We start from the raw sequence: 18,516 nt of genomic DNA, 5'->3' as shown, positions 1-18,516 counted from the left end.
TCTCTGGGCCTGTTACCTCATTTGTAAAATGGGGATAAAGAGTGTGAGCCCCGTGGGGGACAACCTGATTTCCTTGCAGCTACTCAGCGCTTAGAACAGTGCTTGGCACATAGTAAGCACTGAACAAATACCATAATTATTATTAATAAAATAGAGTAATAAATAATATATTCAGATATACACAAGTGCTGTAGGGGCAGAACAATGCTTGGCACACAGTAAGTGCTTAACAAATACTATAATAAATAGAGAAGCAGCGTGGCTCAGTGGAAAGAGCCCGGGCTTGGGTGTCAGGGGTCGTGGGTTCTAATCCCTGCTCCGCCACTTGTCAGCCGTGTGACTTGGGGCAAGTCACTTCACTTCTCTGTGCCTCGGTTACCTCATCTGGAAAATGGGGATGAAGACCGTGAGCCTCACGTGGGACAACCTGGTTACCTTGTATCCCCCCTAGTGCTTAGAACAGTGCTTGGCACATAGTAAGCACCTAACAAAGACTATCATCATCATTATTATTATTATTAGCAGTTGGCACCCGACTGGGAGCCCGTCATCGGGCAGGGATTGCCTCTATCTGTTGCTGAATTGTCTATTCTGAGCGGTGAGTCCAGTGCTCCGCACATGGCGCTCAATAAATACTAGTGAATGGAAGGAGACCAGACTGTGGTGGGAATAAACCTCTTTATTGGTCCAAAAGTGTCAGGAATCATTGGTCATTTAAAAAAAACCCACCCAAAACAACCCACTCCCGGTTCCGATCACTTCTTTGGTTTAACAAATTAAATATTTACAAGGGGCGGCGCGGGCGCGGGGGCCGGCGCTTCCCGGATCTCCCCACCAGGGGGCGCCCCGCACCCGCCCTTCCCCCGCCTGCAGAAGGGAGGGGAGGGAAATGGGAATGGGAATGGGAATGGGGGGACGGGAATGGGAATGGGAATGGGGGGGCGGGGATGGGAATGGGGGGGACGGGAATGGGGGGAGGGGACCGCAACTCTGACCCCAGACCCAAGCACCCCGGCTCCCAGCTCCCACAGGTCCCGCTCCCCTCCCGGAAGCCAGGCCTCTCCAATCCCGCCCCACCAAAGGCTAAGCATCTCTCCCCCTCCATCCACTTCTCAGTTGCTCTGCCGGGCTCTGAGGAAGCTCCCTGTAGTGTCTTCCCTTCCTCTCTCCCCCCGCCAGACCCCCTATTTATAGCAGCTTCAAGCCCCCACGCTGAGCTGGGGGGTGTCTCTCCCGCGGGGGAGGTCTCCCCCTTTCCCGGCCGGCTCGCCCTTGCAGCTGGTGAGGCGGGGGTGGTCCCAGGGCTGGCCCCCCTGACGCCCGCGGCGGAGGGCTCCGTCCCCGGGCCGAATAGCTCTAAGCAGCTCCCTGAGGGCAGTGTCCGACTGTATTCTGGTGGGGGGCGGCGTCCCAGTCACCCCAGGGCCTGGGACTGGAACCCCCCGCCGCACAACCTAGGGGTGAGGCAGAGAAGGGGGTGGGCGTCAAGGAGGGGAGGGGCGGAGCCGGGAGAGGGATGGGGGAGAGGGCAGAGCTGGGAGAGGGGGCTGGGGGAGGCGGGGCAGAGCTGGTTGGCGTGAGGGTCCCCTCACCAGCTATGCGGTGTCCGTGGGGGCAGGGGGCGGCCCCAGCTCCAGGGCGGCGTTGAGGAGCCGGGTCAGGGTGTCCAGTTTTCCTCCTATGGCATCGATCCGCTTCTCCAGGTCACGGTGGGAGTTGCTGAGGCCGGACTGGAGGTCGCACAGGATCATGTGCATCTGGGGGAGGCGGAGGACGGGGCTCGATCGGGACCCCAGCTTCCTCCCAGATCCCACTTCCCTCCCCACAACCCAGCCATCGCCCACCACCACCACCCTCTCCCTCCCAACACACACACGCGCCTGGATTTTGAAGTGCTTAGCACGGTGCCTGACACACAGTAAGTCCTTGCCGAGTGCCATGATTATTAATGGTGGTTTTTGTTAAGTGCTTACTATGTGCCAAGAACAGTGGAAGATACAAGATCATCAGATCGGACAGAGTCCCCCTCCCACGTGGGGCTCACAGTCTACACAGGAGGGAGAGCAGGTATAGAATCCCCATTTTATAGAGTAGGAAACCAAGGCACAGAGAAGTGAAGTGACTTGCCCGAGGCCACACGGTAAGTGGCAGAGCCAGGGATAGAACCCAGGTCCTCCTGACCCCCAGGCCCAGGCGTCTTCCCCTAGGCCATGCTGCTCCGCTGCTTCTCGGACGTTATCGTTGGATATCATCATTACTATTATTATTGCTACTGTCATTATTAATAATAATAATAATAATGTATCTGTTAAGCACTTACGATGTGCCAGGCCCTATATTAAGCACTGGGGTGGATACAAGTTAGGTTGGACACAGTCCCTGTCCCACACAGGGCTCACCGTCTTAATCCCCATTTCCCAGATAAGGTAACTGAGTCACAGAGAAGCAGCATGGACTCGTGGATAGAGCCCGGGCTTGGGAGTTAGAAGGACCAGGATCTAATCCCAACTCCTCCACTCATCTGCTGTGTGACCTTGGGCAAGTCGCTTAACTTCTGTGTGCCTCAGTCGCCTCATCTGAAAAATGGGGATTAAATCTGTGAGCCTCACGTGGGACACGGACCGCATCCAACCTGATCACCTTCCATCTACCCCAGTGCTTAGTACAGTGCCAGGCACACAGTAGGTGCTTAATAAATCCCATTTTTTAAAAAAAAAGTGAAGTGACTTGCACGAGGTCACCCGCAGACATGTGGCAGGACCCGCATGAGAACTCAGAGAAGCAGCGTGGCTCAGTGGAAAGAGCCCAGGCTGGGGAGTCAGAGGTCATGGGTTCAAATCCCAGCTCCGCCACTTGACAGCTGTGTGACTTTGGGCAAGTCACTTCACTTCTCTGGGCCTCAGTGACCTCAACTGTAAAATGGGCACTGAGACTGTGGGGCAACCTGATCTCCTTGTATCCTCCCCAGCACTTGGAATAGTGCTTTGCTCATAGTAAGCGCTTAACAAATGCATAGAGAAGCAGCGTGGCTCAGTGGCAAGAGCCCAGGCTTGGGAGTCAGAGGTCACGGGTTCGAATCCCGGCTCTGCTACTTGTCAGCTGGGTGACTGTGGCCAAGTCACTTCACTTGTCTGGGCCTCAGTGACCTCATCTGTAAAATGGGGATTAACTGTGAGCCTCACGTGGGACAACCTGATGACCCTGTATCTATCCCAGCACTTAGAACGGTGCTCTGCACATAGCGCTTAACAAATACCAATATTATTATCATTATCAACCCAGATCCTTGGGACTCCCCGGTCCGTGCTCTATCCACGAGGCCACACGGCCTCTCTGTGAGGGGAGACCTTTACCTTGGAAATGTCCACCAAGGAGTTCACCTGATCCCTCAGCTTCCGGTGTTTCAAGCGCACCTGGCGGAATCTAGAGGGAGGAAAGGAAAAGGAACAGGAAAAGGAAAGGGGGCGGGCTGGTCCCGGGAACCCCAGCCTTGACCCCGCGCCCCGGGACCCACACGTGGATGGCGGCCAGCAGGCGGCGCTAGTGCGACCGAGCGGCCCCGACCAGCAGGCGGCGCTAGTGCGTCCGAGCCGCCCCGACCAGCAGGCGGCGCTAGTGAGTCCGAGCGGCCCCGACCAGCAGGCGGCGCTAGTGAGTCCGAACAGCCCCGACCAGCAGGCGGCGCTAGTGAGTCCGAACGGCCCCGACCAGCAGGCGGCACTAGTGAGTCCGAACAGCCCCGACCAGCAGGCGGCGCTAGTGCGTCCGAGCGGCCCCGACCAGCAGGTGGCGCTGGCGCGTCCGAGCGGCCCCCGGCTCCTCATTCATTCATTCACTCTGTAGTATTTATTGAGCGCTTACTATGTGCACAGCACTGGACTAAGCGCTTGGAATATACAATGCGGCCCCAGATAGAGACCATCCCTGCCCGATGGCGGGCTCGCAGTCCCGCCCCCACCCCGGGCCTCGCGCCTCGCGCTTCGGGCCTTACTCGTGGATGGCGGCCAGCAGGCGGCGCTGGTGCGTCCGAGAGGCCCCCTGCTCCTTCCGACGCCCGTGCTTGAAAAAGTGCCAGGCCTCCTGCAGCACCCGGGCGGCCGACTCCTTCATCTGCGCGAGGGACCCGACCCGACCCGACCCGACCGGACGGTCAGCGGCACCTCACACCCCAGCCGCCCCCCAAATCCCCGGGCAGAACGGGGGAGTGTGGCCCTGTGCAGGGATGCAGGGGTCGGGTGGGGGGTGGGGGGGGGGGCGGGGAGAACAGCGGGCGCCCCACCTCTTTGGCACATTGGATGTCCATCATGAAGTTGTGCACGTGCTTCTCAGCCTTGTTGAATTCCAGCTTACGAGCCACCACGGCCACCAGCAGCGCGGTGCAGCACACACCCTGCCCAGAAGGGGGAGGCCGCATGAGGGCAGGGGAGCCGCCCCTCCCCCCCCAATTGTCCCTCGAGTGACTTGCCCAAAGCCCCCCGGCAGGCAGCTGGCGGAGAAGGCAGGGCCTCTGACTCCCAGGCCCGGTGCTCCTTCCACTGGGCCACCCTGCTTCTTCCTCTCCTCCCCCTCCCTTCCCCGCCCGCTTCTAAAGCTCCCACCTGCCGGTCCGATCCGGTCCGGTCCGATCCGATCCGGTCCGATCCGGTCCGGCCCTCCCCTCCCTGCCCTCAACTGCCAACAGCTTTCGCTGAGTCAGGCCCTGCCCTGCCTTCCCGCCCCGGCTAGGCCCCGCCCCCTGCTCCTGCCCCACCCGGATTGGCCCCCTCAGCCCCTCTAAGCCCCGCCCCTCCCTCTGCCCCACCCGGTTGGCCCCCTCAGCCCCGCTAAGCCCCGCCCCCTCCCTCTGTCCCACCCGGATTGGCCCCCTCAGCCCCGCTAAGCCCCGCCCCCTCCCTCTGTCCCATCCGGATTGGCCCCCTCAGCCCCTCTAAGCCCCGCCCCCTCCCTCTGCCCCACCCGGATTGGCCCCCTCCCCCCGCTAGGCCCCGCCCCCCTCCTCCTCCCGGATTGGCCCACTCGGCCCCTCTAGGCCCCGCCCCCTGCCCCACCCAGCCTCATCAGGCCCCGCCCCCTCCTGCTGCTCCACCCGGATTGGCCCCCTCCGCCCCGCTAGGCCCCGCCCCCGTCCCCGTCCCCCCCCCCCAGAGCGGGAGGAGGGGGCGGGCGAGGAGGAGCGCGGCCCCCGGGGCTCGGCTCACCATCACCCCCGTGCAGAGGCAGACGATTTTGCCCCAGAAAGTGCCCGGCACCACGTCTCCGTAGCCGATGGTGAGGAAGGTGATGGGGATGAGCCACAGCGTATCGCTCAGCTGGCCCGTGTTGTTGGCCGTCTGCCTGCGGAAGGGAAGAGGAGGGGCGGGGAAGGGAGGAGTGGGAGCCCGCTCGGGGGGGGGGGTTCCACGGCCCACCGCCCCGCACCTCCCATGAAGAAGCGGCGGGGCTCAGCGGCAAGAGCCCGGCGACTTGATCCAAATCACACAGCAAAAGTGGAAGAGCTGGGATTAGGACTCCTCTCCATCCTGAGCTTTTTCCCCTAGATCATGCAGCTTCTCCAAACACAACGCTCTACACACAGTACAACATTCGATAGATATCACTGGTTGGTTGAATTCCAGACTGGGATTCGGGGATCCTGGGTTCAAGTCCTGCCTCCGTGCTGACCCTGGGGAAAAGCTCTCTAACTTTACGGGCTTCAGCTCCTCTTCTGCACCGACGCTCTATAATAGTCAATCGTGATTACTGTATCTGTTGAGCACTTAGAAGCACTGTAACAGAGGCAAGATCATCACAGCTGATTAGCAATCAGGGTGGTGGATTAATCAGTTGATGGATTAATCAACTCATTCGACAGTCTCTTTCCCACATGGGGCTTACTGCCCAAGGGCCGGGGGGGAGGGGGGGGGGGAGAGACAGGGAATGAATCCCCATTTTGCAGGCGGGGAAACTGAGGCTCGGGGCGACGAAATAGCTTGCCCTCAGATCACACAGCGGGCGGGTGGCAGAGTTAGCATCTGAGGAATCGCACGGCGGGCCCCCCTTCCCCCGCCCCTCACCTCTCGGCCACCGAGAGCACCCAGGCGGTGGTGACCCACAGGCCCAGGGTGAGGCCGAGCAGCAGGCGTCCGGGGTGGGTGTTCATGTAGAGCTTGGCCAGGAACCAGTATCGGAAGCGGACCTGGTTGAGGGCGCCGATGCTGCGGTAGGAGGCGTTGAGCAGGACGCCGCTCCGGAGCAGCAGGGCCCGCGGCACCAGGTAGAGGCGCAGCAGCATGGCCAGCGACAGCAGCGTCTCCGACTCGGACAGGAACACCCTCCAGCCGCGGCCGGACCGGGCCCGGTCCCGGGGGCACGACAGCCCCGCCGGCACCGGGTGCAGCCCGCACACCACCAGCTCCAGCGCCATCAGCACCACCTGCCGCCGCCGCAGCGCCACGCGCCAGTCCCGCAGGCCGTTGTCCGTCATGAACAGCTGCGGGGACGGAGGGAGGGAGGGAGGAAGGAAGGGAGGAAGGGACCGACCGACGGATGGACGGACGGATGCGGGGAGGGAGAGAGATAAAGGAAGGAGGGAGGGAGGAAGGGCCGACCGACCGACGGATGGACGGACGGATGCGGGGAGGGAGAGAGATAAAGGAAGGAGGGAAGGAGGGAAGCGCCGTCGAGGTCGGCACGGCCCGGAGACGCTCCGCTAGGCCTCGCCCCTTGGGAGCCCCCGCCCCCTTGGCGGGACACGCCCTTTATTCATAATGTCGGTCTCTGTTAAGCGCTTACTACGCGCAGAGCGCCGTTCTAAGCGCTGGGGGAGATCCGGGGGCATCGGGCGGTCCCTCGTGAGGCTCCCGCTCTTCATCCCCATTTGACAGAGGAGGGCACGGAGGCCCAGACAAGTGAAGGGACTCGCCCACAGTCACCCAGCGGACGAGCGGCAGAGCCGGGAGTCGAACCCATGACCTCGGACTCCGAAGCCCAAGCTCTTTCCGCTGAGCCGCGCTGCTTCCCCCCTTTAGTGCAGCCGTAGGACCCGCCCCCTTATTGCAGCTGTGGTTCCCGCCCCCTGTTAGGCCCCGCCCCTTCTCCGGTCCACCCGGCCCCGCCCCCTCTCGACAGCCGTTGGCCCCGCCCCCTCACCCTCTAGGCCCCGCCCCCGCTCAGCCGCATTAAATAATGTTGGTAGTTGTTAAGCGCTTACTAGGTGCAGAGCACCGTTCTAAGCGCTGGGGGAGATAAGGGGTTGTCCCTCGTGAGGCTCACAGTCTTCATCCCCATTTGACAGATGAGGTAACTGAGGCCCGGAGAAGTGACGTGATTTGCCCACAGTCACACAGCTGACAGGTGGTGGAGCCGAGATTCGAACCCATGACCTCTGACTCCCCAGCCCGGGCTCTCGCCACTGAGCCGCCCCGCCCCCTCTCCACAGCTGTAGGCCCCGCCCCTTCATTTCCACCAGGCCCCGCCCCCTCATAGCAGCTGTAAAAAATAAAAATGAACGGTGGTATTTGTTAAGCGCTTACTAGGTGCAGAGCACTGCTCTAAGCGCTGGGGGATACAAGGCGATCAGGTAGTCCCACGTGGGGCTCGCCCTTTTCAGCCCCATTTTCCGGATGAGGTCACGGAGGCCCAGAGAAGTGAAGTGACTCGCCCAAAGTCACACAGCGGGCAAGCGGCAGAGCGGGGATTCGAACTCATGACCTCTGACTCCCGAGCCCGGGCTCTTGCCACCGAGGCCCCGCCCCCTGCTCGGCTCGGCTAAGCCCCGCCCCCTCCAGCTGGCTAGACGCCCCCTCCCCAGCCCCCCTCTTTCCTCCCCGCCCCCCGCCTGCCCTCCTCCTCCTCCCCCGATAAGGAGCGCTTGGCCTCGATCCGCTGTTTATCGCAGAAGCCACGAGTCCGGCCGGCTGAGGGGGGGGGGGGTTGAGAAGGAGGAGGTGGAGGATGGGGGTCAGGATGCCTGGGTCCCGGCGGGGAGGGGGGAGGACCTCAGAGACGCAGGAGGGTTGGGGACCGCGTCGGGGAGGGGGCGGAGGTGAGGCAGGGTCTGGGGGTACCCGGGAGGCCCGGATCCCGGAGGAAGCCGGGGATGCAGAGGGGGACTCCTGGGGGGGGGGGGGGGCTGGAGGCCCCGGAGCTGGGATCCTGGGACAGGAGCGGCAGCTGGGGAGGGTCCCGGGGGGGTGGGAAGGGGAGTCGGGAGCTGGGGGGGGGGCTTCTCTGGAGGGGAGGCTGCGCCCCCGCTCTCCTCTGGGGGCTCAGGCTGCTTCCCACAGCCGGCAGGGGTGTGGTGAGATGCCAGGGTGGAGATTGCTCCGCTGACACCATTACTCAGCCCCCGTCAGCGGAAAACCACGAAGGAGCGGGAGGGAGGAGGAAGAGGAGGAGGAGGACCACGATGTTGAAGATGGAAAGGTTGCCGGGTGACGGGGGGGGGGGGGGCAGAGAACGGGGAGGGCAGAGCCGCGGGGTGGAGGGTCTGGGCCAATGAAGTCTACCTGGACCTCCTTGGCGTGGAAGGCCAAAATGAGGATGAGGAGGAAGAAGGTGGAGATGCTGATGGCACATTTCACCAGTAAGAAGTAGGTATCCCACTGCAAAGAGGAGAAGGGTGGAATGAGGAAACAGCTTGGTTCCCTCTCCCTGTTTCCGGTCCTCCCGGGACCCGCCCCGGCCCCCCACCCCCACTCTCTCCGCCTTCAGCCTCAGAGGTGTCAACTCCCCCGTCTGCGGACCTCCTGATCCGGACCATCTGCAGGTCCCGGTGCCCTCCGGGAGTTCCCCCCGAAACGACCCCTGCAAGGAGAGCTGACCGGCAGGGCGAGGACCCCCTCCTCACCCCCACCCCAGACGTTTTGAGGAGATGCCCCATCCAGACGCGGAGAGGCCTCCATCCCACCCCGTTCCCCAGCTCCTGCTGCCCCACATCCTCTGGTCTGTCCCTTGAACTCCGTCCTCCTGCCTGTTCTTTCCTCCTGGCCCGGCTCCCAGCCCAGAGAGGGAAGGGGGCGGAAGTTGCGGTCTTGGGACAAACCACAACTGAGATTTTTCCTTTGTCTGCTGACACCTTCGGCAAACACGGAAAAGCCAAGAAATCCCAAGGGGAGTGGGGGGAGAAACGCGGGGGAGGGAACGGGCCCGTGTGGCAGGGAATGAGACCCGGGGGGTGGGGGGAACGGGACCCGAGGGGAACGGGCCCCGGGGGTCTGTGGGGGAGACCGAGCTGAAGCCGGGGGGCGGGCGGTGGAAGCCAGGGTTTGGGGGGATGAGACGGAGGGATTGGGTGGTAGGGCTGGGAGGTAGAAGGCCTGAAGCCTAGAGGGGAGTGTTGAGGAGAGGCTGGGGGGCTGGGGGCAAGAAGAGGGGTGGGGGCTGGAGGGGCGGGAGCAGGAATGGGGTCTGGGGGGGGCAGGAAGAGGAGCAGGTGACTGGGGTGGGGGGGAGGGTTAGGCTCAGATGTCCGGGTTCAGCTTGGGTCTGACCGCACCTGTTTGTCAGTTGGCAATACCGGGGGCCCTCGGAAGCTGGGGGCAAATTCCAGCCCCTCCCCTGGCCCAGGGGCAAAAGGGGAACAGGAATCAGTGATCTGCCAGCTTCCTGTCCCGCTCCCTCCCTTCCTTTTCCCCCTCTGGGGAACAAAGGAACCTATGTCTTGGGGATGGGTTCCTGCCCCCTCCCACTCTGCCCTTGCTCCCTCCTTTGTAGGTCATTCTGATCCCCTGCGATCTCTGCTCCTCACCTTTGATAACTGTGGTATCTCTTAAGCTCTTACTACGTGCCAGGCACCGCGCCGAGCGCCGCGGTGGATGCGACCAAATCGGGGTGGACACGGTCACTGTCCCACCCTGAGCTCGCAGTCTTAATTCCCATTTTACAGAGGAAAGAACAGGTCCAGAGAAGTGAAGTGATTTGCCCAGGGTCCCACTGCAGATGAGTGGCAGAGCCGGGATTAGAATCCACGGGCTCCTGACTCCCAGGCCCCTGCGGCTTCCCTCCGGCTCACTTCCCATCACTTCTGCTCCCCTCTGATCATTCCCCTCTCATCTCTCCCCCCCCATTGCTCACCTCCGACTGCTCAGGCTCACCTCTCATCACCCCTCTCTGATTGCTTCACCTCTGATCACTCCCTTCTGCTCACTCCCCTCCCGATTACTCCTGCTCACCTTCGATCACCCCCTCTATTGAGTCTTGGCTCTTTCTTCTCCCTTCCATCCCACCCTTCTCCTCTCTTCATCCCCTTCTAGTTATCTCCTCCATTCCCCTCTTCTACTCTCCGTTCATCATCCCGCCTCTCAAACCTTCCTACCTCTTGTCTCCAAAAGCTCCCCTTTCTCCTTCCAGCCCATCTATTTCTAGTAATAATAAGAGTTTTTATGGTACTTCTTCAGCACTTACTACGAGCCAAGCCCTGGGGTAGATACAGGTGAATCAGGTTGGGCACGGTCCCTGTCTCACACAGGGCTCACACTCTTAACCCCCGTTTTCCAGATGAGGTAACTGAGGCCCAGAGAAGTGAAGTGACTTGCCCAGGGTCACCCGGCAGACGTGTGGCGGAGCCGGGATTAGAACCCAGGTCCTTCTGACTCCCAGGCCCGGGCTCTCTCCACTAAGCCAAGCTGCCACACTGCTTCTATCCTGCCATTTCCTTCACCCTAGATTCCTGAGTGGTTCAGCCTGAGAAGGAGGGGAAGACCCCCGCCCTTTACCTCCTTGCTTTCCACCTCTCCCCAGGGTGGGGAGTTCTCTTATTTTACCTGGGGGCCTGGACCCAGACAGGCCCCTCTTCCCGAACCCAAAGGATCTAGACTAACCCCAGGGGAACCCCTAATTTCATGTCTGAGCGGGACCCCCCCCCCCCGCCACTCCCACACACCGTGGAAATCACCCCAGGCCCACAGAACAGAAACCAGCCCCGGAAGGCTGGGGTGAGGGGTGGAGGGAGGAATTGGACCTACTTCAGATCACCCCACCAGAGGAGCCCCAGATTGGATGGGTTCAGTCAACTCTGAAGCCCAAGCCCAATCGTTCAGTCATATCTGAATCTCTTGCACGGCTGCGGGGAGGGAGGCAGGTTCTTTCCAGTTTTCAGCACTGTCCCTCGTTCCCTCGCCTCAGTGGTACCACCGAGGCCTCGGGGTGGGGGAGCGGGGCAGGGGGCGTGAAGATCCCTCTGGTCTTTAGGGGGGCCGGGGCTAAAGGGAGGCAGGAAGGGAACGGGACTCCGGGGAGGAAGAGAGGGGAAGGAGAACTGAGGACCTAAAAATCCATCTCCTCCAAGAGGTCTTCCCCGATTAAGCCCTCATTTCTCCTTCTCCCACTCCCTTCTGCACTTGGATTTTCACCTCTTATTCTCTCCCTTCCTCAGCCCCACAGCACTTACGTACTTACCTGCAATTTATTTGTTTATATTGAGGTTGGTCCCCACCCCCACCCCCAGACTGTGTAAGTTCATTTTGGGCAAAGCATATGTCTTCCAGCTCTGTTCTATTGTACTCTCCAGAGTGCTTAGTCCAGGGATCTGCGCATAGTAATAGCTGAAAACGTTTAATTGACTGACTGAGGAGGGGCCTGGGAAGAAGCGAGGGAGGGGGTCGGAAGGACACTTGCGAGACACCTGGGGAGAGAGCGGCACTTGGAGGGAAGGCCACCGACAGACCACCGTTCTCTCCGTCTTCAAGTAACAATAATAATAACTGTGGTATTTGTTAAGGGTTACTATGTGCCAAGCACTGTATTAAACGCTGGGGTAGGTACAAGGTAATCGGGTCCCTCATGGGGCTCGTAGTCTAAGTAGGAGGGAGAACAGGTTTTGAATTTCCATTACTGCCGATGAGGGAACCGAGGCACAGAGAAGCAAAGTGCTTTGCCCGAGGTCACACAGCAAGTAAGTGACAGAAGTGGAATTAGAACCCAGGCCCTCTGACTCCCAGGCCCGTGCTCTTTCCACTCGGCCACACTGTTTCAAAGCCGTACTAAAATTATAACTCCTCCAAGTAGCCTTCCCTGTCTAACCTGTCTAAGCCCTCACTTTTATGTCACCTACGCCCTTGGGTCTGTACCCCTTGTTAATAATAATGATAATGGTATTTGTTAAGCGCTTACAATATGCTAAGTACTGTTCTAAGCACTGAGGTAGATACTAGTTAATCAGGTTGGATTCAGTTCCTGTCCCACATAATAATAATGAGGGCATTTGTTAAGCGCTTACTATGTGCCAAACACTGTTCTAAGCGCTGGGGGGGGGGGATACAAGGTCATCACGTTGTCCCACATGGGGCTCACAGCCTTAACCCCATTTTCCAGATGAGGTAACTGAGGCACAGAGAAGTGACTTGCCCAAAGTCACACAGCTGACAAGTGGCGGAGCCGGGATTAGAGTGGACTCCTAAAACCACTCACACTCTTAACCCCCATTTTACAGGTGAGGTAGCTGAGGCCCAGAGAAGTGAAGTGACTTGCCCAAGGTCACACTGCAGACATGTGGCGGAGCGGGGATTAGAACCCAGGTCCTTCTGATTCCCAGGCCCGGGCTCTGTTCACAGAGCCACTCTGCTTCTCGAGCACTTCTTCTCAACCTTCTTAAGCACTCTGATATTCACCCCACCCACAGGCCCACAGGACTTTGGTCCATATCTTTGTAATAATAGAAATGATAGTATTTGCTAAGCGCTTACTATGTGCTAAGCATTAAGGTAGATACAAGATAATCGCGGTGTCCTACATGGGGCTCACAGCCTTCATCCCCCTTTGACAGATGAGGAAACAGAGGCACAGAGAAGTGAAGTGACTTGCCCAAAGTCACACAGCTGACAAGAGGCAGAGCCGGGATTAGAACCCACATCCTCTGACTCCCAAGCCCGGGCTGTTTCCGCTAAGCCACGCTGCTTCTCATATTTTGCCACTTCCCTTTAATGCCTTTTTCCCCATCTAGTTTAGTCCTTGTAGGGGGAGAGTGTGTCTATTCTATCGTTTGGTGCTCTCCTAAGCACTTAGTACGACGCTCTGCAGAAAGAAAGCACTCAAAAAATGCCTTCGATTGATTGGGAGCTGTGGAGGGAGGATAGGCCAGAGCGGCTGAAAGCACGTGAAGAGGGGCTGGGGAGGGAGTCAGCCAGTCAATTGTATTTATTGAGCGCTTACTGTGTGCAGAGCACTGTCCTAAGCACTGGGGAGAGTACACTACACTAATAAAAGGACACATTCCCTGGCCACAACAAGCTTACAGTCTAGAGGGGGAGATAGAGATTAATATAAATAAATAAATGACAGATTTATTGTGGGGCTGGGAGTGGGGATGAATAAAGGGAGCGAGTCGGGGCGACGCAGAAGGGAATGGGAGAAGAGGAAAAGAGGGCTTAGTCGGGGAAGACCTCTTGGAGGAGGTGGGCCTTCAGTAAGCCTTTGAATGCGGGGGAGAGCCGCCGTCTGTGGGATATGAGGAGGGTGGGTCTTCCAGGCCAAAGGCAGGAGGTGGGCGAGGGGTCGAGGGCAAGATGGATGAGATGGAGGTACGCTGAGAAGGTTGGCATTAGAGGAAAGAAGTGTGTGGATTAGGTTGGAGTAGGAGAGCGGTTAGGTGAGGGAGGAAGAGGGGGCAGGGACAGGCCTAAAGTGGCCCGGTGGCTCTTGAAAGGGAGCCGGAGTGGGAGGACAAGCCCGGAGGGGGAGACGGGGGCCCTATTAATGTCGGTCTCCCCCTCTAGACTGTAAGCTTGTTGCGGGCAGGGAATGTGTCTCTTAGTTTACCGTTGTACTCTCCAGTGCTTTCCATACAGTAAGCACTCAGTAAGTACAGACTGAATGAATATTGTTCTATTGCACTCTCCCAAGCGCTTAGTACAGTGCTCCGCACACAGTAAATACGACTGACTGACCGAAGAGGGTGAGTCTTGCGGATTAGAAATCCGGGACGGGCTTAGCCCAACCCACTCTGACCCCGCTCCCGCCCATGCCCAAGCCAGGATCGAACCTGCCCGTGCCATCCCAGCTTGGCCCGGTACAGGCCATCCCGGGCCACAGGACCGGCCCGGCCACAGCTGTGGCACACGGCCCTCCCTTCCAGCTGTGCGCTCCGTGGCGCCAACCTGCCAGGGTGCCAACGTGCACAACCCACTGTTCCCTAACCACCAGACGTACGTAACCGCACCTACAACCACGGAGGCGGCGCTCAAGAAACACCAACGATGGTTCGATTGATCGATCACTATCACCGTCCCCCAGACCCCGCCGGCTACACCCGACCACAGCTGCTCCCCACACCTCGGTGCACCTAAAGCAGCGTGGCTCAGTGGAAAGAGCACGGGCTTTGGAGTCAGGGCTCATGAGTTCGAATCCCAGCTCTGCCACTTGTCGGCTGTGTGACCGTGGGCGAGTCACTTAACTTCTCTGTGCCTCAGTTCCCTCATCTGTAAAATGGGGATTAAGACTGTGAGCCCCACGTGGGACAACCTGATTCCCCTATGTCTACCCCAGCGCTTAGAACAGTGCTCGGCACATAGTAAGCGCTTAACAAATACCAACATTATTATTATTATTAAAATCAACAGCAACTGCTACCTACAACCCTGGGCACGCACAACCGCAGCCGCTCCCCACACCAGCATGTACACCCCAAAGCCACTGTTTCCTACACCACCGGGCCCACACGACCACAGCTGCTTCCCACACCACCATGCACACACAATTGCAACTGCTCCCCACGCCACTGTGCCGGTGTGATGGTTCCTCAGGCCACTGAGCACGCACAGCTTGCAGCTCAAACTCAGTAGCCGCTGGGCCACTGCCTTGCGGGCAGCATCCCCTCGGGAGGGACCCTGGGGACAATTCCTCTCCGACCTGGTCCAGCTGTGGCTCCGCAGGGCCCCGACCCCTGCCTGGAAAGGGGACGGCAGAAGCCCTTCACAGGTAGTCGGCCCCTCCGGCTAATTCCACCCGGCCCCATCCCAGCCGATAGTAATAATAATAATAATGATGGTATTTGTTAAACGCTTACTATGTGCCAAGCACTCTTTTAATCCCTCCCAGCATCGGGTCAATCCCAGTCAGCCCCCGGCCAATCTCCTCCAACTCCACCCGCCGATCACCTCCAGCACCCCCAGCTCTCCCAGCCAATCCCACCCAGACCCCAGCCAGCCCCCCGACCAACCCCCCAGGGATTCAGGAGCTGGTGCAGGGCCGGAGGTGGGGAGGGAGGGAATGGAGAGGAAACTTGGAGACCCCTGGTAGCCCCAGGGGTAGGTGGCCCCAGATTCTTGGGGGGGATCTGAAGGTGACCCAGTGGGGTCCTTAGTGGGGAGACAAATGGTTCCCTCTAAGCCCTCTCTAGGCTCTGGGGCCCCCGAGCAGCTTTCGAGGAGAACCTGGAGGCCAGAGAACCCCAGCAGTGACTGCTGGGTAGAGTGGAGGAATCCTGCAGGCCACTGGGAGCACCGGGCAAAGAGAAGCAGAGGCTGGGAGCACCGGAAGGGAAGAAGAGCAGGTCTGGGAGCAGTGCTGGGGAGAGGAACAGAGTTGGGAACACTGGGAGGGAAGAAGAGCAGGTCTGGGAGCACTGCTGGGGATTGGAACCGAGCTGGGAGCACTGTGGGAAGAAGAGCTGGGCTGGGAACCCTGGGGAGAGAGGAGGAGGAGGAACTGGGAGCATGGTGGGGGGAGGAGTGGGACTGGGAGCACAGTGGGGGCAGAGGAGCAGGGGCCGGGAGCACCGTGCCGGGGGTGTCCGGAGAGGAGAGAGGCAGAGAGGGGAAGGTCTGATGCGGACTGGGCGTCCCGGTGGGAGTCTGGGACCCGCCGGGTCAGGCCGGGGTCACTCCCACCTGCTCGGCCGGGTCCCGGGGGGACCGGGGGCGGAGGGGGGGCCGGCGGTGCCCGGCGGAGCGTGAGAGGGCGGTTGGCTGGACGGCCGGGAGGGCGGCTCTCGGCATCGCTTCCTGTTGGCGCCCGCTTCCCCGGCCCCGGCCCCCGCTCCGGCCCAGGCCCGGGCCCCGGCCCAGGCCCCGCTCCCCCCTCCCCACCACCGGCTCCGCCACTGGGGAAATTCCACCAGACCCCATTCAGGCCAGTCCCCGGGGCCAGGGGTCTCTCTTGGTTCTGCCCCATCCCTTCTCCCACCCCTTAGCTCTCCGTCCTCCACCCTCCCCTGGGTCTCTAGGCAGGGCCTTTTCTCCAGCAGGGTCCCCCGCCCTCCGGGGCCAGTCCTCTTGGCTTCATCTCCACCCCTAGGGTCCCCCAAGCCCCCAATCCCCCCCATCCCTGATCCCTCCCCTCTCCCTCGGCCCCAGGACCACCCCCACCCCCACTCTATCCTCCAGCTCCGCTTCTCCCTTCAGGGACCCCCAAAGCCCGCCCTCTGCCCCCAGCCCTTGGACCATCCCCCGCCAACCGTGCCTTCCCGCTTCTCCTTCGTGTCCCCCCCTAGGCCATCCCCACCCTGGCCCTCCTTGCCCTCCTGCCTCGTGCCCCGCTGCCCCGGGGTTCTGCAGCATGAGGACAGCAGGCAGAGGCCTGCCCCGACCCCCCACCTGATCTAGACCCGGGCATCCGAGCCTCCCGCCCCCATCTGAGCCCCTCCCTCCCCTCGCTCAGAACCAATGAGTCCGGGCCCACCGCTCCGGCCCCCACCCACCGAGACCCTCCCCGGCTCCCGGAGCCCGGTGCCCTGGAGGGAGGCCGGTGGGTCCGGGGGCGATCCCGGGTTCCCCCGACCACCCCCGGCCCCCGGGGCCCAGGCGAAGGGCGGCACCCTGCTCTGGTCAGCCCGGAGCCGCTGCCCCTCCCAACGACGGTTAGATAAGGGTCCCGGCGCTGGCTGGGAGTTATTCCAGCACGGGGTGCCCCTCTGCTCCCCCCACGCAAAGCCCCTCCTCTCTGCCTCCACCTCCAGCTCTTCCCCCTTCCCCTCAGTTTCCAGCCTTCGGTTCTTCCCCCCTGCCTCCAGCCTCCAGTTGCCCCCCCCCCCACTGCCTCCGGCTCTCCCCCTCCCCTCTGCCTCCAGCCTCCAGCTCTCACCCCCTCCTCTGCCTCCAGCTCTCCCCCCGGTTCTGCCTCCAGCCTCCAGCTCTCCCCTTCCCCTCTGCCTCCAGCCTCCTGCTCGCCCCCTCCCCTCTGCTTCCAGCCTCCAGCTCTCCCCCCTCCCCTCTGCCTCCCCCTCCTCTGCCTCTCTGCCTCCAGCCTCCAACTCTCACCCCCTCCTCTGCCTCTCTGCCTCCAGCTCTCACCCCCTCCTCTGCCTCCAGCTCTCCCCCCTTCCCTCTGCCTCCAGCCTCCAGCTCTCCTCCCGTTCTGCCTCCAGCCTCCAGCTCTCCCCCTCCCCTCTGCCTCCAGCCTCCAGCTCTCCCCCCTTCCCTCTGCCTCCACCCCTCCCCCTTCCCTTCTGCCTCCAGCCTCAAGCTCTTCTCCTTCCACTCTGCCTCCAGCCTCCAGATCTCCCCCTCCCTTCTGCCTCCGGCCTCATCCTCTTCTCCTTCCACTCTGCCTCTAGATCACGCTCTTCCCCTCTCCCCCCTTCCTTCTGCTTCCAGCCTTCAGCACTTCCCTGCTCGGCCTCCAGTCTCTGGCTCCTCTCCTCTCTGCTCGGCCTCCAGGTCCGGCTCTTCCCCTTCCAATCTACCTCCAGATGCAGTCCCCCCCCCCCCCCGCAACCTGTCTCCACCTCCTGCTCTTTTCCCACTCCTGCTCTGCCTCTAGCCTCCAGTACCACCCCCTACTCACACACACACACACACACACACATCCCTCTGCCTCCAGCTCCAACTCTTCCCTCCCGGCCCCCCTTGCCTCTGGCCTCCACCTCCGGCTCTTCCCCCTCTCCTCTGCCTCTGGCCTCCCTGCCTCCTCTCAGCCTCTTCACTCTGTACAGACTAGGAGTCCCCAAGCCCTCAACTCTACTTTGCCTCCGCACTTCTCTCCCCAAGCCCGGGATCCTGCCCCGGCCTCCACCGCCCTCCCGGGCCCCGGCCACCGGCGCGCCCCCTCTGCCCCACGCCCAGAGACCCTCCCTCCGATCTCTGGCCAACCTGCCCGCTCCCCTCCCCTTGCCCATTCCCAGAGACCCTCCCCCCCCTCCCCCGACGGCCCCGGCCACCCGGCTCACCTCACACTGGCCGAACCAGAGTATCTCCGCGTGTAGGACCATGAGGGCCACCCCGGCCATGGCCAGGGCCAGCGTCCAGCCCGCCAGCTCCTTCTCCTGCTCCAGCAGCCTCTTCCTCCTCCGCAGCCCCCACAGGCCGGGCACCTTGGGCCCCTCCAGCTCCCCCATGGCCTTGGGAGGCTTGGGCCCGGGTGGGGTGGGCCAGCCCCCTCCCCCCCCGCCCCCCGCCCCCCAGCTCCTCGAGGCCCTCGAGCGTCGCAGGAGCCAAAAGGTAGCCAGGGCTGGGGGGCGGGGGGGAGGGCAGGGCAGGGGACGGGCACGGAGGCTGGCACGGGGCCTCCGGGCCAAGCGGCCTCTCCGACGGGACGGGCACCGACCGGTCCCTGCCAAGGCCGCCCTCGGGATGGGGGCCGGGGGGAGGGTCCCTCGGGGGGGGG

General features: G+C 61.6%; 1 protein-coding gene across 1 annotated transcript; it reads right to left on the bottom strand.

The window, feature by feature from the left end:
- Window positions 1-949: 949 nt before the first annotated feature.
- On the bottom strand, window positions 950-18,272 carry KCNN4 (potassium calcium-activated channel subfamily N member 4). Its single transcript, XM_029064526.2, has 9 exons — window positions 18,080-18,272; window positions 8,487-8,582; window positions 6,054-6,469; window positions 5,199-5,334; window positions 4,280-4,390; window positions 3,992-4,110; window positions 3,354-3,423; window positions 1,593-1,757; window positions 950-1,454 (listed from the first exon to the last, which is right to left on the bottom strand). The coding sequence occupies exons 1-8, from the start codon at window positions 18,245-18,247 to the stop codon at window positions 1,596-1,598; spliced, it is 1,278 nt and encodes a 425-aa protein (XP_028920359.1). The 5' UTR covers window positions 18,248-18,272; the 3' UTR covers window positions 950-1,454; window positions 1,593-1,595.
- Between the last annotated feature and the right edge of the window lie 244 nt (window positions 18,273-18,516).

The sequence above is a fragment of the Ornithorhynchus anatinus genome, chromosome 5 (assembly GCF_004115215.2).
Source record: "Ornithorhynchus anatinus isolate Pmale09 chromosome 5, mOrnAna1.pri.v4, whole genome shotgun sequence".
Lineage (NCBI taxonomy): Eukaryota > Metazoa > Chordata > Mammalia > Monotremata > Ornithorhynchidae > Ornithorhynchus > Ornithorhynchus anatinus.
This window is presented reverse-complemented; position numbering and strand designations above follow the sequence as displayed.